Source organism: Acyrthosiphon pisum, chromosome A1, assembly GCF_005508785.2.
Source record: "Acyrthosiphon pisum isolate AL4f chromosome A1, pea_aphid_22Mar2018_4r6ur, whole genome shotgun sequence".
NCBI lineage: Eukaryota > Metazoa > Arthropoda > Insecta > Hemiptera > Aphididae > Acyrthosiphon > Acyrthosiphon pisum.
This window is the reverse complement of record NC_042494.1, coordinates 89312861-89338323: the sequence shown is the minus strand read 5'-3', so window position 1 is coordinate 89338323 and position 25463 is coordinate 89312861. Positions and strand designations below refer to the sequence as shown.

At 29.7% G+C, this 25463-nt stretch overlaps 1 protein-coding gene across 4 annotated transcripts in view; it reads right to left on the bottom strand.

Annotated features, from left to right (window-relative positions):
• LOC100169483 (afadin) overlaps nucleotides 1-18937 on the bottom strand; it is a 73787-nt gene extending 54850 nt beyond the window's left edge. Inside the window, exons 1-2 of one of the 4 annotated variants that reach the window (XM_029487722.1) lie at nucleotides 18312-18937; nucleotides 2720-2845 (exon numbers count right to left, since the gene is read on the bottom strand). In XM_029487722.1, the coding sequence (XP_029343582.1) occupies nucleotides 2720-2839 (120 nt within the window). In that variant the 5' untranslated portion in view covers nucleotides 2840-2845; nucleotides 18312-18937. The remainder of the gene's footprint in view (nucleotides 1-2719; nucleotides 2846-18311) is intronic. The other 3 variants (XM_016805828.2, XM_008186555.3, XM_001944842.5) reach the window with 3 other exon arrangements.
• Between the last annotated feature and the right edge of the window lie 6526 nt (nucleotides 18938-25463).

Genomic DNA, 25463 nt, shown 5'->3' with positions numbered 1-25463 from the left:
AAAACAATTTTGTTCCATCTAATTATTCAGTGCAAAAAAAAAGGTCAATGTGCTGTGAACATTTTTTGAGGAGCACGATGTGCTATGTTTAATCAGAGATTTTAAACCACTAGTCTATAGACTTTAATATACAGACACTAATATTACATTATTTTATGAATAGAAAAAATTAGTCTGTAAAGCACGTGCTATTCAAGAGGCCAGATGTCCGGTTGAAATAAGAAGACTCACGCTGTACAATATAAATAATTTACTCGAGAAAAACTACTTATAAAATTAAGTTTTATTTTACTTATATTAGAACCAATGCACATACCTACTGCATACTGACACATATATTTTTAGCTGCATATTCTCCATATCGCGACCCTCATGCTAATACCTCTTATCTCAAGTTTTTTCGAAAATGAGATTTTGGTACCACTGCATAGCTGTTATCATTGCGCATAAATTGTATTCATAAGTGAACATTTTATTGTATTTTTTCCCTCCGAAAAAATCATTTGTAGTGATAACATTTCTATACATCTGTATAGGAAAAGTATTTAGTTTATTGTTTCTCCTGAACAATTTTAAAAAAGTGAGTTAAGAGGTCATGAGTGTCGCGATAATATGATAAAATTCTTGAAAAGCCAATTAAATTATACTGATTCGTAAAAAAGGTGGGCAAGTGGGTGTCCCTCTGCTGTACAACAGATTATAAATCACTAGGGAGTCACTGTAATGGGCGGTGTTAAATTTGAATTCAATGATATAATATCATTGTTTACGAAAAACAATTCTGAACGAAGACAGTCCATCAGCCTATAAATGACATTAGTATAAGTATAGTTGATGATATTATTGGGAATAAAGAAATGTATTACCCTATTTACAGAGAACCTTGTTCTAAATTTTCAATCATTACCTATTTACCTATAAAAGTTGAACATTTTATACATTTTTAACTAGAAAATAATTTAAACATTTTAAATTTTGGCAAAATATGAACTTAGAATGGTTATAAAAAGAAATTATGCCTACCTATGTATTTTTAATATTTTTCAACTGCTATAGTTACAATATATCAAGGCGACTTGTATTAAATGTTCACGCTTTTTGACCAAACAAATAAAATTGTATTGACATTTATAGAAAAAATAAAAAAAAATTGAAAATTGAAAATTTCGGTAGACAGCAGACTTATAAAGAGACAAAATATTTTTAAAATGTTATCAAGTATGTGAATTGATAAAATAAACATATGGTGTAAATTTCAAGTATTTAGAGTAATTCGTTTTTTTTGATAAAGATAGAAGAACTTATGAGGATTCTTGTATTAAATTGTTAAACCTTAGATTTAAAAATAAATTATATTATATTTTCGTGATTTTACGCGTTTTGTCAAAATTTGAACTACCTATGTATTTTTAATTTTTCAAATGTCATTGTAACAATATATTAGAAGAATTGTAGGTATTCAATTTTCAAGCTTTTTGACCCAACGAAAACAATTTTAATGACATATTATATAGAAAAAAATCTAAAAAAATTGAAAATTGAATATGTCCATAAACAACTCAAAATGTTTTGAAAGTTCTATCATATATGGTGCATAGAAAATACTCGGAAAATACTAATATAAACATTCAATCAAAATGTCATGTATCTACGATTATTTGTTTTATAGTTTCACCAAAATTAAATATATATTAAAATATATTAATAATTTTCCAAATATGATAATAAACAAATAATAATAATTCAACTTAGCCGGCTACCGTATAAATATAACAATATAAATATACTATAAAATATCTTAGGCTCACAAACCGTCTTTCTGGTTAATTAATAATAGTCAGTAAGTATAATATAACTTAATATATATAATATATATGTAGTTCATACTGCAACATGTACATTCAAAAAAGAATTACTCTGTCCAAAGTATATTATACATTATACATATCTAGGTGTAAATCTTTTACTGCCCCAAAAGTCGATTACAGGCACACAAAAAGAAATAAAAAACACACCATTACTATAGAATACTATTGCTATTATTATAAAATTAATAATTTAATTGATAACAACTGACATTTTTAAATAAATAAATTGGATTTTTTTTCCTAAACTTTAATTTTATGACCAACTATGTTCAAAATTAAAAATAATAATTTAATACTTAAATTTTATTTTTTTATATATTTATTAATTTTTATTTGACTTTTTTCCGTGGCTTTTTTTCTGACTACTATTTTTAATGTAAACATCAAATAATCAAATTTTCACATTTACATTGCAATAGGTAGTATGGTTTTAATACTAAATTTTTTAAAGTTAACTTTTGGAAACCTACAATAAATTATAAAGACTAATGAAGGGTTGTTCTGCTCCTTTGCACACCCTACTCTATCTGCTGTGGGTACTTATTTCCCATGCATCAGACCGTAAAATGTATAAATAAATATAGAGGTCCATCGTAAATAAAATTTCAACATTCAAAATAAAACATTACCTTTTGACAGACAATATATTGTTTATAAATTTACGATTAACGTTAATAACGACATTTCTTAACAATCGTCAACGATATACGCTCTCGCTGACTCTCAAAAAAATAAGTTTCAAAATGTTGATATGACTATAAAATATTAACTTGATATTATTTAGTCTTAAAACTCTGTGTCTATTTCAAATTAAACACCGACATTTTTTGTTAGTAATTAATTTAATTTACCTCATTTGGTTCAGAAAGTTCAAATAGATCAAGTCGATTAGCATTCCATTGTTGAATAACACTCCTCAGAGCCTCCCGTTCTTCGTGCCTTTTCATGGCCATAGTCATTTCAGGATTCATGGTAACCTAAAAAATTGTTAAAGCTATTATATTTCACAGATAAAACAAAGGTGGGTACTTTTGTATGAAACAATGCATAGGTACGTATAATATGATCTTCATTATAAGGGCTTAAAGCATTATTTTATTTTTTTTTTAGAATACATAATGTATTACGTAGGCTCTATTGTAATAACGTGAACCTATTACACAAGCATAATATTATATAGATACCTCTATACGTATCAAACAAAATATGAGTATTGTATGTTTACGTTTATCGGATAGGTAAATTAATGTTGTATTATAATAGTAATTAATTATAATTTATTATTTTAAACTAATTTTCCGACGATAATAACTACTAATAAACAACTTTGTGAACGTTACATAAACTTAACTCACTTATAAATTAATTGTAAAAATGAATTGTATATGAACCTAACTTAACCAACCAATGAGTATAGTATATTATAATATAGACTAATAAAAAACAGAATCGTATGAATCCCTCATTTTGTTTACACAACTCCGTGATTTTCAGTGTTTCCAGAGCACTATTTATGAAGAGGATCTGTAACAACTTTTTAATGTATTTTTATACAAATTACGTTCAAGAATAGGCAGCACTTAAAAAATCACAATCAAAAACAAGGCAACTGTTGGTTTAACAACAATATGAACAGCAAAACAAATTGCATACTTACTTAATTATAAACACCACCAGAAGACAAATTATAGTTATTATACCAAGTAAATTATATAAGTATATGTACCTATTATAAATATTATTATTAGATTAATGTTTGCATCTATTATCTATTTATTTCTAGGTAATAATAATATGTATTGAAAATGACTTCATTAAAAACCCTTTAAGTTAAAAAAAAATTCTAATTACCTAGATAATATAATGATAATATTAAATAAAAAAGAGTAGAAAATAATTTAATGTAATGACTTCAGATATTTTATAACACATTAGAAAATTAATGACAGAAAAAAATTTAAAAGTAGATGGCAGTAGATGGCCCTTTCAGGGGCCTTGCGATGTGAAAAAAATCATACTATATGATATGTAATATGTATAACCGAACCTTAACAAATCTTAACGGTTCTTTATTGGTGTGGCTAGAAACAAAACCCTGAACTGAAGGTATGCCATTATTGTCACGTCATATTGTAACCTAGGTATTGAAATTATGAAAACCCGATCATACTTTGTGTTACCAAATTCCAGTACATTACATATAATATGTGCAGTGTGCACACATCATTGTGTTATGTCGCGTGTGACAAGAATCCCAATTGCTAATAAACATCATAAAGAAGAAAACCTAAATAAACATCAGGTATTATATTATGAATATTATACTCAATATTATGTATACAGTATACTGTATAGTATACATAATATATTACATATATATTATACACATACTATTTTACGGTAAAACCTATGATTTACCAGTAAATTTTGGTAAATTCGCCAGTAAATATCCAAATTGTCTAAATGTTTTTTTTTAAGTTAACGTATAACATTTTACCAATAAATTCTAGGTTACACCGGTATTCGTATTTTTACTGTAACTCATAACAAAAATAATATTTCATGTTTTAATAATAAAGAATAGAATAGTTTTAACATGGCATTATTAAAAATATTACATATGGCTATGTAATCTATTCATTATTTCAGAATATTGAATATTTTTTAATACATATCATGATAACTGTACTTTACGTTTTTAAAAATAATATCCATTCCTTCATTTAACATAATATAATATATTAGTATTAATACAAAATTTTAATAGGTAACTATAATAAACCCATGTTGTATATTTAAATTTCCAAAAATCTTACAAACAATACCATAACTAAGTAGTAAATAGTAATAGTACCATTATTATTAATACCTAGTATATCAATGGACAATGGTAATAGTATACCCCTAATCAATGAATATTATTATTATTATTGTACATTGGTAAAGGACAATTTCAACATAATATAATAGGTACCTACTACCATTGATTATAAATACTAGTATTTACTACTAGATTACTAATACTAATAGTATTTATAATCAATGGTACTACCTATGTATGGTTGTTTAAACATATAATAGGTATATGTTTAATTTGTTAAAGCTTTTTCTTTAAGAGGACGCCACACCCGCATTGTCACCGTCGTACAAATGCGAAACATTATAAAATGTACGTTCAGTTTAGCAGTTCCGCGTTCAGTTATTGAGTTTAACGTTTAGTCTTCATATTAGACGTATGTAATGAAATGACCAATTAACTTGTTAATTAACCTATTGACTTAAAATTAACGTCGTTGTCTGCGTTTTTTCGATATAATAAATTAAAATATCGAAAAACATTAAACGTAGGCGACACAACAAATGCTGGTATGGCATCCTCTTATTTAGTACATATTATTATACTTGTAAATGAATTAGCCGTAAATTTTATGATAATTATTGTCATAATAAATATAGTAGATTAATATGTAATGTTTATCAGAATAAATTATTTTTCCTAGGTTCAAGACTTTTTCTGATGCTATATTTATGGCACATAAATAATATACATATACCCGATAAAAATTTTTATCCAGTGATGAAAACGTAATTTTATAGTTTAGTCTCAAGTTTTAAAATACCTTGTATAATTGTTTAACTAGCTATAGTCCGATCCCACGAAAAATATACTTCGAAATTATGGTAACCTATTCTAAAGACTGGTTAGTTGGTTTGTGTTATAATTTATAACTTTCAATGATCTAATTATACGAAAATCCTCTTAAGTATAAAAAATAAACCTATACTAACGTCATAAAAAAATGTATTGGATGGAGTCAATTAGATAATATACATATTATCTATATTAACTCCAAAATCAATTTAAACAAACATGAATGTATACAATAATATGTGCGACAACTTGGCATATAAAAACGTAAAAAATATCCATAAAATATTAATTTTGGGGATAACTTTATAATATTAAAATAAGTTCAATTTTAAAACCTATAAAAAGTCAACGCCAACATTGTCACTTATAGAAACTACAAAATTGTGTTAGATGACTGAAGTTTATATTTTTTCAGTAAAACACAGTTGTAACCAACCAATAATGACAATCTTTGAACTTGAATGATCAACAAGAAGTTTCAGCACAATAAAACAATTCTGATGACAATGTGTACAGCTTTGGTCTTAATTGACAAATAAGGCCAAATCAATTCACAAAACTTGAATACAAATTTATATCACAGTATTAATTAACATATATTGTACATGTATGATACCTATATTGAGAGCAAAATAAATAATTATTATTGATAATTAAAAATAAAATAACATGCATTGTGCTGATATTTAATACGATAGTATCACGCCCACATTCCAATAAAATATCAATTATGCAAGTCTCGGTGAATATATTATGTTATTCTGATAAATATACTTCCCGTCAAATGATAAATGTAATACTTAAGGACAATGGTATTCGATAATATGGAATAAATTAAATATTATTAACAGCTCTATAATAATATATTAATATGTAATACACAAATTAATAAACACGTCGTATTGTACCTATACGTGTATAAAATTATAATATATTCATATTTTTATTCATACTATATTATTATACTAGCTGATCCCATGCACTTCGTTGCCCGTTAAATGTACCAACTCTATTTGACTCAAACTTTTTTCAATTCGCAATTTAATATTCGGTGTATGGTGTTCAAAATGTATCTTAACTTTTCCGTTTCCCGGAATAAAAATTGTGATTCGCAGCAGTATATTATCAGGTTAGGTTAGACAATCTACCTACGGTAGATCGCGGACCCCGTGCTGTTTGTAAGTAGGTGCATGGTTTAACTCATCAAGTATCAAAGTTATACCAAGTTGGTCGTATTCCACCTATGGTGGATTAATATAGTCAATTAATATAAAATCCTAACCTAACTGCTAATATCAGATGAATAAAAAAAACCAAATTTAACCATTCCTAAAATAGTCTGTCTTATTGCCAGAGGTTTAATCTACACACAAACATTAGCCGACCCGTCACAGCTTCACCCGTGATTGGTTGTTTATTTTGCCTCCCGACGTTGATATGTGTAATTTTTTATTCAAATTTTATCGTTTAATGTGATCGACAAGTAAATATAAAAAATGTTTAATGAAAACGTATTGAAATGTTTCTAGCGGTAATAATGATAAGTATATTTTTATCAAAAATAGCTGATCCCGTGCACTTCGTTGCCCGTTAAATGTAGGTACCAACTCTATATGACTCAAACTTTGTTCAATTCGTTATTTAATAATCAGTGTATGGTGTTAAAACTTATCTTAACTTTTCCGTGGCCCAGAATAAAAATTCTGGTTCGCAGCAGTATATTATCAGGTAGTCAATCTACCTGCAGTAGATCGCGGACCCCGTGCTGTTTGTACGTAAGTGCATGATTTAACTCTAAAGTATCAAAGTTATACAAAGTTTGTCGTATTTACTTAATTCCACCTACGGTGGATTAATATAATCAATTAATACAAAAACCCAACCTAACCTAACCTAACCGTACTAAAATCCAATGAATAAAAAAAACCAAATTTAGTCCTTATTAAATTAATCTATCTTTTTTCCAGAGGTCTAATCTACACACAAACATTCATACCAAGCTGAACCCGTGCACTCCGTTATCAGTAAAAAATTGCAACTTAAAAAAATTATGATTGTTCAACTATTTTTGGATGTAACTTGCTGCAATGTTCAATAATTTGATTTGGTGCTAGCTTGTACCTGATCTGTCCAAATAACCAATGGCAACTATTTAAAAAATAAATAAAAATAAAATTTCCAATTTCCATCGTGAATCTCGAGATCCCTGTTTGAGCACCTCTTTAAAATGCAAATTTCGAAAAATCCTTTCTTAGTGCGCCTATACATAGTAATAAGTACATTTACTGAAAATGTCATATCCATAGCTTCAGCAGTTCCGGCTAGGCAATGATGAATCACCCAGGCCAAGTCTTTTTTTATATATACAGATTATATTTGTAAAAATAATCGAAACGTAAAAATTGGTTTATGAAGGAATATTATATAGGTGGAAAAAAGTCGACAGTTAATCCTAATAAAAAAATTTATTTTACTTGAGTTTTTTTTTTCGAATGAATCAAAATAATAATATATAATAATTCCAGTAATTGTATTAATAACATATTATATCCTATATACCTAATATACCTGACGTACAGAGTAAGAGCAATTTTATATTTAAAAAAAAAACAATCGAATAACAAACATCTAAATTGATAAAACTAATATGTAGGTACTTGTTATGGTCCTTAAAGTATTGTTCTAAGAATTATAAATATTGTAATTTGATGTTCACGCACGATACTCTTGATATATTAGATTGCAATCGTCTGGAGCAACAGCTGTTATCGCGCAGAACGATTTCATTATAATAATATACGAAATATATAGAGCGTCGAGGACCGGACAAGCGCAGCGTGGTAATACATAATATACGCATATAAAGTAATCAGCAATAAACCATTACCGTTATTGTACGCGATGCTTCCGACACACCGTATTGAATACCGTACCATATAATATAATATTATTATACACTAATGTTGTTATACTATGCTGTTCCTGGTGCAGACGGGAAGGGAAATGAACAAAAAAAAAAACACTCGCGTATCATCGCGTACATAAATTTACGATGAAAATATGTTACGGGAACATCGCCGCCACAATGTATCTGGTCTACCATGGCGACCGGTCTGCGAAGAAAACGCATCATGCATCCATATCCTACTAAGGTAATAATAATATTATTATTATTGTTATAACAATCGCGACCTACATCATATTAAAAAATATACTACTTATTATAGGTGGAAATTGGGAGGCTTACGAGTTATGAAGGGTTCGAAACCACAAAATTCATAATTTCCCTAAATTCAAAAGAAAAAACCTTTTGACAAATTGTATTAGTTTATCATATTATGCGAGATATTATGTTTATAATAATAAATATTATTTGTTATGGGGAACAATTTGTTATGATTTGGAAATTATATAAAAAATGAACTTAATTTAGTTTAGGCACAGTATAAATAGAATACTGAGGTATATATATTTTTTAAATATTGATATTTTGAATAAATACTTCTTTGAGTATTTTGATAATTTTAAATGTTTTTAGCGTTTTTAGGTACCATAGTCAAATACCGATATAATAATATACTGTACAGCGTATCAAATATCAATGCACCAAGATTTAGCTACTAGGTATAGGTAATAATATTATTATACTATAATATTATGTTAGTATGCTATTATATTGTCTATTTAGCAATCAATGCGTTCTATTTATAAGTAGCATTTAAGACGCTTTATTATTACATGACGTCAAATTGTAAGTTATTGTTTGTATGCCTACTCTATGAGACACGGTGACACGGTGTATCAGACATTATATTGTGTATGTGAGTATATGTTGTACTATTATATAAGTAGTATTTTTAAAACATTGTTAATTACTCAAAAGTTCATAAATGTCATACTATCTATTTAGAACTTAGAATACCTTTATAAATCTACCTACTGAGAGTATTTTAAAATGCTTAATCTTGCTACTAAAATAGCAATGTTGTGTTTAATTTTATTATTATTATCTGAGTAACCACGGAAGTTTTTGAAAAAACCGTAGCCCGTGTACAAAAAGTGTCTGCTCCAATCTGCACCCCACGGAAAACAACTCTAGCACAGTGCCTAAAGATATAACAATATTAATTTAAATTACATATGAAACCTCGTATAAAAATAGCATTAAAATTAGTTGAACAGACAATAGACTGGGCCAGTAGTACCTACCAAATCTCCAATTAAAGTTAACCGGAGTTTAATTGGCCGAATTTGCCCGGTTAAATATCTGTTATCAGCTGATTAAGCGTAATCGAAGTTTAACCGTAGACGGTACAACTAACCCTCCTTATATAAAAAAAATTATAATATTATAATATATAGAAGTTAGCCAAAGTACGAAAAAACTATAGGTATATCGACATCAACCTAATTAAAGGAGAATTGGTTGCAAAATTATTATGATTATAATTTATATTGTATATACTTGTATATACTTGTATGTATAATTTGTTTACTATACAATAAAATGTATTATTTACTCGATTATTTATGATAAATCGAACAAAAATATTGATAAAATAGTGTAGTTATTGATAATTTTTTGCTTATTTAATACAAAAATTTTTTTGAACAAATTGAATCTTAATATTTTCCCAATTAATATTATTGTTATGCTAGTTTTGACTTATGGTACGGGCTTATAATATAATATTAAACTTGGTATTCCCGCAGTAAAACCCTATACGGCGAGAACGAATTAATTGCGATCCCGACGATTCACATGCACACATTGTTCTCGGTCACCGGAGTGCGTCGTTAACATAGGTCAATTGCGTTCGACAACAGTGCAGTCGTTGTATTGTCGTAACGCGCCGTTTGTTTTTAACATGCAGAGATGGTTTAGTCTCGAGATCGAAGTTTTCCGGAACTAATAATTTACAAATATATTATATGAATCAAACAAGATCTCAGATGATGTTTTGTTTTGAGACGATCGTGCGTCCCGCGCACTGCGCAGTATATATTTTCTAGTAAGAAGCTAGATGCGCGATGAGGATGAGTACCATAATACATAATATTATAAAATATAATATATAGTATTTTTATAAAACCAGTAGCAGCTATTCACGGTCGATCGTTGGTAGTTCGGCAAGCAGCTCGTGACGATAACGACGATTTACATATGCGTTGCACGGCGCGTCGCCGGACTCGCGGTGCAAGGCAACACGTCATAATCGTGTGTTAAAGAACACGCCCACGAAATGAAAAAATAAATAAACTCCGCAACTCAGAAACGAGTATCGTATAAAAAACGAAAAGGAATATAACAGCACTAAAGCAGTACATACAGTAATATTATAATAATCGTAATTGTATAAATCACAACACAACACAACACAACATATTATAGTGATATCATGTTAAATGTTATACCTAATATGCTATTGTTATTAGTTTCCTTGATGTGGAATAGCCGAAGTTCTAGTTTTTTTTCACACCACGTCAGAGTTGTAGTCGAATAAAAATATTGTTACATCGATACAATTTAAATTTCTTGAAATCTATGTAACTCGTCAGACGGTTTTCTAATCAATAATTTATTTTAGAAATCGTAAATATTATTTATCATCGTCGACGCTTGACGGACGACTGCACAAAATAACATAATATCAAACTGACGTTTTCAAGGTTGTAAACGGCATTAATCTATCAATGTACTTATTATAAAGTATAAACTAACACAACTACTACCTAAATACTTTTACTTAAACTATATCAAGGTTTTTTGACATTTTTCTAAACTGCACGATATTCAAATTAGGTAAGTACCTTCATCTATACAAGTAGATTGAACTACTGTCTATTATGATTGTTCATTTGTTATATTATGATCACACAACTCATAAGTTAATTATTGTACACATGTTATAAATTTGTATACTTATAAATGTTTAATAATATTAAAATAAGAGTACTAAACAGTTATGATTCTGATGAATAATGTATTATATTTTTTTTTTCTAAAAGACGAAAGATTATTATATTAGTACTTACAGCTGTTTTTAATAACTTAAAACAAGTATATATTTATGTATTATTAGGTATATATTGTACTAATTCTTCCTTGCCATAAATAAATAAGTGAACAAATATTTTCTACATCATACCTAATATTATTCAAATTGTATAGGTAGATTTTATAGTTGGTACTTAATACTTAAATAATAATATTTGTGAATAGTTTTAGACAAAATAAACAAGATATATTAAAATACTGAAAACAAACCAGTCACATCATTATTTTTAATATTACTGAAAATATTCGTTGAAACCATATTGAAGGAAGTGGTATTCTATAAAAAATATATTCATAATACCTAAATATATTGTTTGAAAATACAATAATTATGTTAATTTGAATTTTATAGATTTTTATTGAATTACTTTAAACTATTCAAATAATTTGTAAGCACACATTTATCGAATAAAACATATCTCGGTCACAGTACAGTACATTTGATTGGTAACCTTGAATAAATGTGTTTGGGGATTTACGAAAAATAATGATGAAAATAATAATAGTACACAGGGACGAACGAGCCTATTCATTTCCTGTTAAACTGAGGATGGGCAGTTATCCACAACAGTCAACGGTTATAACCTACTTGGAAGTGGGACAAAAAAATAAACAAATAAATAAATCTAAATACAGAGAAATGACTATAATATGAATGTGTCCTTGCTACGAGTATACCGAGGAGTATACAATGAGCTTTCATGATTTCCTGCAATTGTAAGACTTGATTTCCGTTCAAGCTCGACAGATAACAATAATAATAAAAAGTAAAAAACCATTATTAAACATTCAAACAGCATCTTTTGTGTAAATGCATAGAAATTTATAAAAATCCAATCGAGAATTCAATATTAATAATATATCTAATTAATACCTTCTTGTAGTATTAAGGTTAACCTCTTTTAATTTTTGGCTTGTCTTTTTCAAGTGTTATGCGAAATTTTTAAAATATATATACAACCTCGAATACAGCTAACTTTATAACATGTATTCTTTACTCTTTATTGAACCAATGATTATTATAAAAAAAAATACAAATTATTTGTACTTGTTTTATAAATATGTCCAAAGTTTGATTACTTCGAAAGTCCACAATTACTCATCCATTACTCACATTTACAGATAATAATCTGGATAATAATTAATACTCTGGATAATTCAAAGATACATTTGTCTAAAATATTCTAACAAATTTAATACAAGAAAAAGAATACATACCTAATATTCAATTTTGCCTTTTGGCTTAAGAATCTCGATGTAGGTACCTACTTACCTAATGAAATAATTAAATTGTCATTGTAACTACTAAACTACAACAGGAGACAACGCAACTTCCGCAAATTACACAACTAGCTCACAATCTTAAATATTTAAAATCGTATATATTAAAAACATCATAACTTAATAAGTCAGACTTAAAAACAGTAAAAACGTAATTTAACCCTTAATATATTAATCTCGATATTAATGTACAGCTTTAACTTCATTCTCGTAGTACCTATATAGATACTTACAGTTTTTAGTTTAAATATTAGTTTATCGATTAACAAGGTTTGCCAAATAAAAAATATCATACAGTTAGGCATACCTACTTATATTTTATATTTAATTTTAATAATTACATAGGTAGGAGGTTCCTATTACATTTTTCAAAATATTATAAATTTAAATAGATTATAAATGTCGGATGTAATGTCCCAATAAAATTCATCCAGGGACTAAATAGTAAATATTAAATTTCCAAATGACAAAAAAAAATGTATAGCTACCTATTAATTATTATAGATATCATATAAATTAGACATAAAACATCGTAAAATACCAAGTCACTATTTTAGTTTAACTCGAGGTTTTACTGAAGTTCGACTAGACAACAATTTAAACATTTATTTGTTAACTGTTATTTTAAGATAAGTATATTATTTCGTATATTTTGATATTTATTTGCCTAACAATGAATTCTAAAATGCACTGAATTATTTATTCTAATCTCTAAGTAAATATAATCTCTATTGAAATATTTTGCTGGGATTTTTTTTGTCTATATTAGGTACCTAGGTATTTAGCTCGGTATTTAGGTAGATATAATTCATGATGATTATGATAATTTAGGCGACCTTTGAATTATGAGATTATGACCTGTAACGTTTGAACAGCTAATTACTTACACACATAAACACACACACACGCATATATATATATTATATTAAATCCATATATAATATTATATATAGGTATGTACATATACCTACAATGGAAACATGAATGAAATCAAAAATCGAGTCAAAAATTTAAATAAAATTTAAAATCTCACACCAAATAACATGTTAAAAAGTACCAATAACGTTATTTTAAGACTACTTTACCAAAATTAACATCTACAAATCTAAATAATATTATTTATCTACTAAATATCCTGTCTTACAGTTTTATATCAAAGTATTATTAAATAGTGCAATAACGTTATGAAACAGTCAGAGAATATACGAACAACGCTTTATTACGTATAATATAGCAATAATTATTATTACACTGAAAAGAATGTGCCCCAGTAAACTATCACCTACAACACACTCAAGTGCATCCCACACGCAATATTAAACCCATCTGTTTCTCGTACACTCTTGGAATACACATATTGGAAATTAGCTGGATTTTTAAAATAAACATATTTGTTATAAATATAATGGTACACTGAAATTCTATAGGGTATAGAGTATAGACCTACCTAATTTTTATTTTTAAACCGTGTTTGAAAAGTTAACACGAGTTAACATTACCGAACGTATAATGAACTTAAGGAATGATGTACTTAAGAACGACAAATATGAACGCATAATCATCATAGATCTCGTAGATATTAAAGAATGGATAGGTCATTTGTGCTTATCATACGGGAACAAACATGAAAATATTTTGAAGTTATAGATGTTTTAACACAAATAGATATATCTATAATTATTATTGAATATAATTTAATATAATAAGACCTCTGCCAGAATGAGAGGCAATGATAAAAAAGTCTTTCTCTCTTCCCCATTCCGGCACACTTCCCTCTATTTTATTAATGTAGCCATGGCCTATCCATTCTTTAATATCTATGATAATCACGGGCATAATCACCTTGATTACGAGTTTAAGCAGAAGTTTAAGACTTAATAAACTAAGCATTTACCTATAGAATCAAAAATGAATTGATATCATAACTGGACAAAATAATAAATAATTAAATACCTACCTATACTATAGAACACACAACAACTGTGGGTAAATTTATTTTTAGGTACCTACTTAAATTTAAATGGTATTAACTATCAATTATCACCTCGGTCATCGCTTATCACCAATTTATAAAAAAATCATTGGTTATTTCAGAAGTTAGATAGGTATAGAATCTTGAAAAAAAGTGTAAGTAGTATTGTAAAAATAATTAAGCTTAGACCTTAGTTTTAAATAATTTATGATTTATTAATATAAAATACAATTAAAACGCGTTTTGTAATTTTCCGCACCCGGTACATGGCCATTTCAAAAAAATCATAATGCACACTTTTTCTGATATCATCTATAATATTAGTCAAGCTTGTAGAGTGAGGGAAAACGTTACGAACAATTTTTGGACAATTTCAGCTTATTTAATATTTCTGGCTACACTTGAGCCACATTTTTTTAATTCAGATTACACCTCGGATTACACATTATAAACATTTAAATTTTTGTATTGCACATTTGCATAAATAGAGATGCGTGCTATATACGAGAAGATTGAAAAGCAATTACCCGAGAAATTACCGATTAAGTCATAAAATACATACTGTAGTCTGTAACTCAACTAAGATCGCTTAAAATTCCGAACAAGCTTCCGAATTACTTGTTAGAAGGATACTTTCAGTCATATTAGTACCTACCAAACCTTTTTATATCGCTGAAACCCTAAGTAACTCTCTATACCAATCGTATAAATTAAGTTACCGCCTTGTTTAAAAAATGTAAACTGAACATCGAGTCATTGACCCAACCAAAAGTGCCACAAAAATGTTTGAGTTAAAAAAATATAGCGATCCCCATCGAATTTATCTGAATAAAAAATTATGCTATATAGAATAGATTGAAATCATCATAAAAAGATACCCAGAAAGATAACTAGGTAGGTAGGCTGTATTTTTCATGAAGAAAAACTTATCTGGAAAACGAATATTAACAAAAGCATGATGGATATACCAGAATGATAACTATTTACCTATCCCTTAGTAAACTACAAAAACAACACTCAACACTCAAAATAAAATCATCACCCTTATTATACTGCAGTAGGTATACACCTCAATAATTAGTCTCTTTTACAAATATTTTAAAGATCCAAATACTCAAGAAAAGTTCTTAAATGCGGTTACTGGCTAGTTTAAAAGTCACGTAGTCCATGAGGAATATAGGACAATATAAAACATATCCACAATATGATACAAAGATACTATGTGTTGTACTATATGGTACAATGATACAAAGAACTGGAATCTGGATCAAAAATTGCCATATGAAATTCAAAACATCGGAAAGAGACCGGTTGCCGGTACTAGACTAGAAAAAAAATAGCATACGACACCTGCTACCACTCCTATCAAATGACACTGATAACGCTTACGACCGCGAACAAACTTTATGTGTTATGCTCGGTGTTATGTTATTTCAGTATAATTATTGTATTGTCGCCTCGATTGTCACTATATTTAACACACCTTTCTCAAATTATTAATATTATAAATATTTGAGGGCCTACACGGGTAAGTTTAAAAGTATAGTAAAAAATTGAATTATTATTATTCTAATAATTTTTAATTAGGTATAACAATGTATATTTTGAATATTTATTAAATTACAAGTATACAGGTACAGAAAAGTACAAAACATAATCGAGTAACTTATGAATATATTCCAAGATCACGTATTAGATTTATACCAAGATTTATACGGATTTATATAATATAGTGCAATATAAAGTACCTAATGTAAAGCTTATGATTTAAGTTTTAAGTGTAAAAATAAATCAAATTTAAGTTAATGCGTATATTTATTTATTTCATGCCTACAATAGTGAATTCCAACACTAAAAAATGTACCTTCTAGTTGTTCTATGATTTTTTGTTTTTCCTGTTATCAGAACGTCAAATTATTTTTTAACATAATGAAATAGTTTTTAATCATCAGTAAATAAAATGTGATTTATCGAACCGTGTTATATGGTACAATAATGTATATTGTCTCGTATATTGTAGTTACTAGTCAGGTGTGAAACAATAAATTCGTACGTTAAAAAAGATCGAACGACAATGCCAATTTGATATTTTTAATATGTTCCTTGCAAAATTTGATTATAATTTATTATACCTAATATTCATTAACACAATATTGTTGTGATGAATTGAAAACTAAATCAATCATTACAACACGGTTGTGTTGCGATCCGGTATTATAATATTATATTATTTAAAATTTGTATTATTATCAATCGTACATTCGTGTCAATATTTTTTGTGCAGACAAAAAAGGAAACCTTTTGTCGACACGTCAGCATGCCCCCCACAAACTAACTCGACCTTTACGACAATAATTACCTATAAAGGTAGGTTATGGGAACGACCGCGCTGACATGTGATGTGTGACCAAGAAACAATTTCATGTTTCCCGAGAAAGGCTGTCCCATTTGCAATCTGGAATAGAACTATAGAATTGATGACGGAACGTGCATATATTAAATACATACCAAGTCGCATTCACGTCCTGATAGATATAATAAAGAGCAATAAATTACACCTAATAATAATTATGAATTAAACATTAAATGTCATCGTAGATGTGTCTCCCCCACGCCAGATTTATTATCATTTACCATTTCAAAAAGTACGCAAAAGAACAAAAACCGAACACATTGTCACAACATAATAATACTAATATTTAATTATCATCAATATTATTTTATGAAATATGACACCAAAGGATGACGACACGACGACGTAACGCGTGCGTATTGGCCGCGGTCCATAATATTATTATATATTTTATTTTCCGCGTTGATCGACGACACGACTATTTCGTACTCCGGAGTGAGGTGCGGAAAAATCAAAACAATAATAATTAATAATAAATTATATGACAAAATACAGGTACCACGCTCGTCATACAATTATAAATAATAATAATAATAATAATAATAATATAGGTTGGTATATTATGTATCGTTCCCGATATCTCGTTTCTTATCTCTGACCCCCACCCAAATACGCACCTATCGATGGAAATTATCACGTCAAGCCTTGGGAATGTTTGCGCAGGACGCGACTATTCACGGACTCATGTCGCGTAACAGCACGTGTAAGTGCTAAAATATCTCGTATAGATTGAAAATCGCACAAACGATGGTCTGCTTGCAGGTACGGACAAAAAATAAAGAAGAAAAAGTAATAGAGGTTACCTGGTCACCGTCCGGCAGCCATCTTTGCACGCAATCTATACGAGAACTCGTCGGCGGCGGCGGCGGCGCGCAGGTAGCATACACAACACGGAGGCCACTGCCGCCGCCGATTCAAATGCGCGAAACCTAACCGCCTTTTTCCGTTCGGTATTCATGGTATTTTTTTCGCGACAAATAAGGGCGTAGTTATCACAGAGAGGGGGATAGATATAACATTTATACAATGACAGGTATCACAGGTATGTGGGTAAGGTGGTTACTCACTTTTTATCGCAGGGTGTCTATGATCAACAGCGTTTGCAGGCGGTACCGCGATCTCGGTAGACGGTCATCATCTCGACACTTGCACTTACACGCCCGCGGCTACGATAACGCAACGGGCCGTGCGGCCCCCGGGAGCCATAACCCAAAGGAACAAAAACTGCGTCACTAGCACACGAACTGAAACACGGTCACTCGCGCGACACCGGATCAGAGCTGTCGCGTTTATATTGTCATTAACAATAATATTATTAGGTTGCACTCGCGACGGGCGACACGCACGCGGACACTGTTCACCTGCACATCATCGGAGCGGCGGCGGATTTAGATGTATCGTCGTGTTTTTAGCAAACGGCACGATAATATAATAATATTTTAACACTCGGAAAATCGCGAAAACTACGCACGGACGAACCAAAAAACACGTATTATTGATAATAACAACGGCGAGACGCGCACTGCGCATACAACTCTACTGCTTCGATACAACGCGACACGCACACGGGCGGCGGCAGTGGTTTTCGAACGAAATTACAAACGGAGGGGAACGGCGGCGGCGAAGAAAATAATAATAATAATAAAATACGGTACAACGGCGGTCGCACACTCGCACGTACCCGAAACGTCACGCACCAGACGACGGCGGTGCCCGTAACGATAAAACCGGCCGTCAGACGCATGCGCGCGCCAGGTGAAACCAGATTTGCGACCGTGGCGCAGCGCCGCGGCCAGGCACGGTGACCGGGTGGGGACTGCCGTGCAACTAGAATACACACCATAGGTATACGCATTGTGATATTATGTATAGGTGTATAATGTGTGTATATACATCCGTATGGATATAATATTATGTACCTATATACAAATAAAATTATAATATAATATTATGTAGGTATATAAACACAAAAGAGACCTGCGACCTGCTGGCTGCTGCTGCTGGTGCTGCTAGTTTGCCAACGGCGAGCGGCTTCTTATTCGTCTTCGCCGCTAGATAATATTATTTATGTATACATATGATTATAATATAATTCATTTCTTTTTCTTAACACCCCCCTCCATCCAACTTTACACAAAACCCATCAACCTCCCCACGCCACACACACGCGCAGGTCGACACTCGATACTCTTCGTAATTATAATACACCAACTGCCTCTATATACAATATTTTAACGGACATATTAATACCTATACATATTATGTACGTACCTAAGTATATAATATAATATCAAACCAAACGAACCGTTGCAAGAATAAATTTATTTTGGATTTTAAGCGCAATAAAATGAAAAAAATTTCGAAAAGCTATACCTACGTTCAATATTTTTTTATTTTTTCTTTCTACGGTCCACGAGTTAAATAATATAATATATTTTGTGGGTCGCTGACACAAATTGATATATTACCTAAAACCTACTAATCACTCATCAGTCATCATTAGGGCTAGGAATGTGTAGCATTTGCATATTTTTTCATAGCACTCCAGCACATCACTCTTTAAATACAAAATCCGATTTCTACATCACAGAGTTCAAATATACATTTTTTTTTGCATTTTATTGCATTTTCATATGATAGTTGTAAATAATTGCATTTTTGGCACTTTTATGTCAGTTTCTTAGCTTTTTTATTTAGTTTTTGTTAATTTAAAATCCATTTTTGTAGCATTATTTTTAACTTTTTAATGCCTTTACGGCTTTACTGTAGGTTTTCAATGCATCATTTTCATAACCTTAGTCATCATAAAATTATACTGGATGAACTATAATTTATAAAGTACCTACTAACCATATATATATTACTACTAACTATATATATTTATGTGTTTAAGGTTTAATATTACCTTAGAAACATATTCAACTATTATTATTGATTTAATCATATTATACGCAAGCCTTCGTTTTCATTTTTAAATATAACCATATGGATATGGATTAAGGTATCTAACATAATACACAATAATATAATACACTCGATACTTCTAATTTTTTTTATTATTAAAACTGCATGGACTATGGAAGAGAAATTTTTCTGTATTCATTTAAGTATTGTTTTTTCCTGCTCCATTGCCAATAAGGTAAAAAACTGGTTGAAATACCGATACAGCTACGGCTACCTATATGGTTTTACTTAAATCTGATTTTCGATTTCTCTATACAATATACCTATGTTAAAATTCATGAGATTTCACAATATATAACTTGTAATAATTGTTAACATTTATCTACTTAAAAATAAAAAACGTTTAAATATTAGATTCTGAGCGGAGCGAGGAATGTATTTTTAATTTGATAATTAGGAATATTGAGGAGTGAGGACTTGAAGTATTGAAACGAAGTTATTAATTATTTACAATAAACCTACTGTGAATTATTTCGTTTCAGGAAATATTTTTCAACAGTTGGAACAGTTGGAACATTTAAAATAAAATATTTTTTAGATTTAAATCTACTATACATAAGTACAGGTGGTAGGTAGGTATTTATTTCAATGAATTGTAGTAATTTCGTTTATATATATACCTATTATATATTTTAAAGTGGAAAAATAATACAAAGATACAAAATATTTACATTAGTATTGAATTGTATTGAATATTATAATAATTCATTGTGAATTATGTAATCAATTATAAACAAAAAAAAAAGCTGGTAAGTGGATGTCGCTCTGCTGTACAGTAGGTTACATTGTATAATAGATTGTATTAAACTTGAATTCAATGATATAATAGCATTATATAAGAAAAACGATTCTGAACGGAGATGGGTTGTCAGTCTGGATATTTTATATTGTTATTATTTATTATATCATGTATAAGTTGAATTAATATTATAGTATTATATTTTAGATTCTGAGCGGACCGAGGAAGCTAGTGGTTTTACAATGGTATTTATTTTTTTTATATATCCTGTATACAAAATGTCTACCAAAGGAGTCCTTCAATGTCAACATAATATAGTACCTTATCTTTTAGCAAATTGGATCAAGATGGTAATTTAAAGAGGTCATTTTTTGATTTTCTCAATAGTTATTTAATGCCACGGGAAAAACTACTGACAAATAATGAAAAACCGCTTAAAATGGGATAACGAATAAAAAATTATAATAATATAATGTTAATTCAACTTAAAGGCTATAATAAATAATAAAAAATTAAAAAAAATCCAGACTGATAGACCGTCTCCGCTCAGTATCGTTTTTCTTATACAATAATATTGTATCATTGAATTCAAGTTTAATACAATCCATTATACATTGACCCACTTGTAACCTACTGTACAGCAGAGCGACATCTACTTACCCGCTTTTTTTATTCGTTTCTATGGTGATAAACAAAGCATTAGAAATTAAAATCCCATTTTTAGTGGTTTTTCGTAATTTTCAGTGGTTTTTCCGGTGGCACTAAATATAACTATTGATAAAATCGAAAAATGACCTCTTTAAAGTACCATCTCGATCCAATTTGCTAAAAGATAAGATACTATATGTTGAAATCGAAGCACTCCTACTGGTAGAAATTTTGTATACAGGATATTAAAAAAAAGAAAAAAACACCATTGTAAAACTACTAGCTTCCTCGTTACGCTCAGAATCTAAAAGGGGAAAGTAGGTAAGCGCTTTGGCTCTGCAGCAGTACAGTTTTAGGTGTGGAGTGTAGAAACCTCATCATTGAGTAAGTAAAGTATAATAGTACCTATGTACTAAAAAATGCCAACTCTAAAATATATAATATATTTTATTATAACTTCTCGTGGGCCACAATCCAATGTCTCGCGGACCATAGATTGGAAACCACTGCTCTAGGGTTTGTTATGCCAGTATGCCACAAGGAAAAAATATAAATTATATATTATTCAAATTTTGTTTAATTCATTATTTAATATTCGGTGTAATGGTGTTCAAAACTTAAAAATGTTCTAATATTTCTATTATAACCCGTAACCAATGATAACAAGTATTTATAAACAAAATAAAATGTTCGATTTCCATCGAAAATCGTGAATCTCAAAATACTTGTGCGAGCACCATTTTAAAATGTAAATTTTGGATTTCTTAGTGCACAATCATACACGGTAGCATGGGTGGATAGGCCCATGGGGAAAAAGGGATTTTCCCTGTGGGCCCCCGTCTGTGTTTGTGGCCTGGGTGCCCACTCGGGTCTACACATGGTTTTTTTGCAGAATAAAATATTCACCAAATAGGAATAGTTTAAATTTAAAACTATTCATTTTTTTATATTAATTATTAATACTTAGGTACCTACTGTTCTTTTTAACAATATAATAATAATACCATGACTAGTCAAGAGTTTGCTTACGGATCTTTAACATAGTATTTTACATTTTTATCATTAATCGAAGACCAAAATATCCTCGTATGTTAAAGGGTACGTTTTTGGTCGTATTAAGATGTATTAATGTCCGCACGCAACTAACTGACTGCAGTGTACGATCAAATGTCTATTTTGATTGATATACGGCACCCACAATTTCGTTATGAAATCTTTTTTCGTTGTTGATAAAGTATAGTTTTATACTCAATAGTCAAATTATTATAACGTATGTTTGTGTATACACGGATGATTAATAATAAGAAATTCATCAATAATATCATAATTTTTTTTTTTTGGTACTGGGGGGGGGATTTATCCCGACCCCCCCCCCCCGTATGTACGCCACTGCCCTCAATTTGTACAAATTTTTTTCAAGTTATACGAGAATTTGTGTGAGGGGGCTATAGAAACGTTTCTCCACCCCCCCCCCCATATTTCCAAAACTACTTATTTATGTGAAACTTCTATGCACATATTTGTACGAATTTGTACGACCTTACGAGAAATTTTTCAAAAAAGCATTTTCCTCATATGCCGTTTCCCCACCTAACTAAAAATACGTTTTCGCATGAAACATTTTATTTATAGGTAAACGTGTTAGATTGAATATCTAATGCGAGTGAAGCGACCAAATTTTTTTTTCAATTTGAGGGCCCCTTCAAATATTTCCCTGTAACATAAACACTACCTATCCACCCCTGCATGGTAGTACGAAGGTACCGTGAAAATGTCAAGTCTGAACTCTGAAGCTATCACTGTTTAGGCTTTACGTTAATCAATGAGTGAGTGACTCAGGACACATTCGATTATATTATATTATAATTTATAGCAATCCCGCCAGTTGTTGCCCGTGCCAAATAGGCGGCCCGTGAGACTAGCTATTGCGATTATACGAACAGTAAATTATTAATAATTCTAATTAGTATTGCGAACCATATGAGGTGCGTACGTAGTGTATAATTTCTATCTCTACAATTTCAAAGTTATACCAAGTTTGTCGTTTTTACTCATTCTGCAGCCTCAGCGATTTGGATAGAATGTGTACGGACGTACGGTGGTTATTGATATAGATGTATATAACCCGACTTTGCCCGGGAAAAAATTAATACAAAATACCGATAGTTATATTGGTCATTGGTGTACCTTAGTTCAGATTTTATAGCCCTTGGTATATTTCTGAACGTACCTAGTTCAAACTACTCTCTGAACTCCTCCGATAACTCTAAGAACAATTTCTGAAAATTTCATCAAAATATGTGGAGTAGTTTTTGAGTCTATAGGCCACAAACATAATATAGAGGAATCATTTTATAAACAAACTCCTTTATAAATTGTTTTAACATATAATTTGTTTATCTGAGGCCATAAGTGTGACAATTTGATGCATGTTTCACCTATCTACCCGAGTAACCAATGGCAACTATTTATAAACAAAAAAAAATTTCCAATTTCCATCGTTAATCTCAAAATCTTTGTTTGTGCACGTTTTTGAAATGCAAACTTCAGAAAATCCTTTCATATTGCACACATAGATCATTAGAAGAACCATTAAATTGCAAGTTCGTACGTTTTGTAGATTTTGAGATGTAGTGGTCGGTGAGTAAGTGGTATTTGTCATTTAAATATAATGATATCAATTATAAATATATACTAGATATTATTATAATAATTAATTATTAATAATACCTATAATAAATGACAAATACAATGTTTTCGGAAAAAAATTGTTAAACTTACTGTATAAAGTATCTATTATAATAATAATATATAGGTAGACAACCAGTCTTAACTCAGAATCATTTTTCGTATGCAATGATTTATGATTTAATTTAAATCTAACACATACATATGTGTATGTCTATATCTATAAGTATAGGATTTTCCGCAAAAATAAACTGCACGTGGGCGAAACCGGGTTATTCAGCTAGTCATTACCTATAGGTATATTAATATATTATTATTATTAACTTTTGAGTCAATAAATACCGCCTTATCAGTAGCGTAGCCAGGAATTTTGAATGGAGGAGGGGGGCTAAGTATAAAAATATAGTATATACAATATGACTTTTATTTACACTTTTTATTTTTTTATTAATCTTGATGAAATTCTATAAAGTCAACACAGTCAATGAAGCTATCGCCTCCTTTGCCCACCCCCCCCCCCCTCTTCATGGCTAAGCCACTGCAACTTATCACAGAACAGTGTCGGTGTGAATAAATTAGTGGTATGAATAGACAATAGCGTAGGTAAAATTAATCAAAATGTATAAAAATGGCATTGCAGTAGTGTATAATGAAGGCTCCGGTGCAATAACCAAGTCCAAATTTTTCAAAAACTCGTTTTCAACACAATAATGTTAAGAAAAAGATTCTCTATAGATTGGTGCAAGAACCAGATACGTCCTATCATTATTATAGGAGATATAGTTATAAAACTAATTTTTATTATTCTTCGGTTGGTGGTTGCAATAACCATGGCGTATCCGTAAAAACATTATACTTTATAGGTATACATTTTAATTTCTCATTGGGCGCAAAAACCAAATACGTCCGGACATAACTGGTTATTGCTCCCGGCAATTTCAGATATTTTATCCGGTGCAGCGTTATCAGGTATAAAAAAAGATGGTGTTTTATTTACTAAATCAATAATATATAAATGATACATTTATAATAATAATCGTATATTGTTAGTGTTAATTGGACATTTGGACTAGTTTTTAGATTCTGAGTGGAACGATGAATGTATTGATTTTACAATGATGTGTGTTTTTTTTTTAATTTTTTTAATTTTTTAATTTTTTTAAATTTTTTTTGTGTCTGT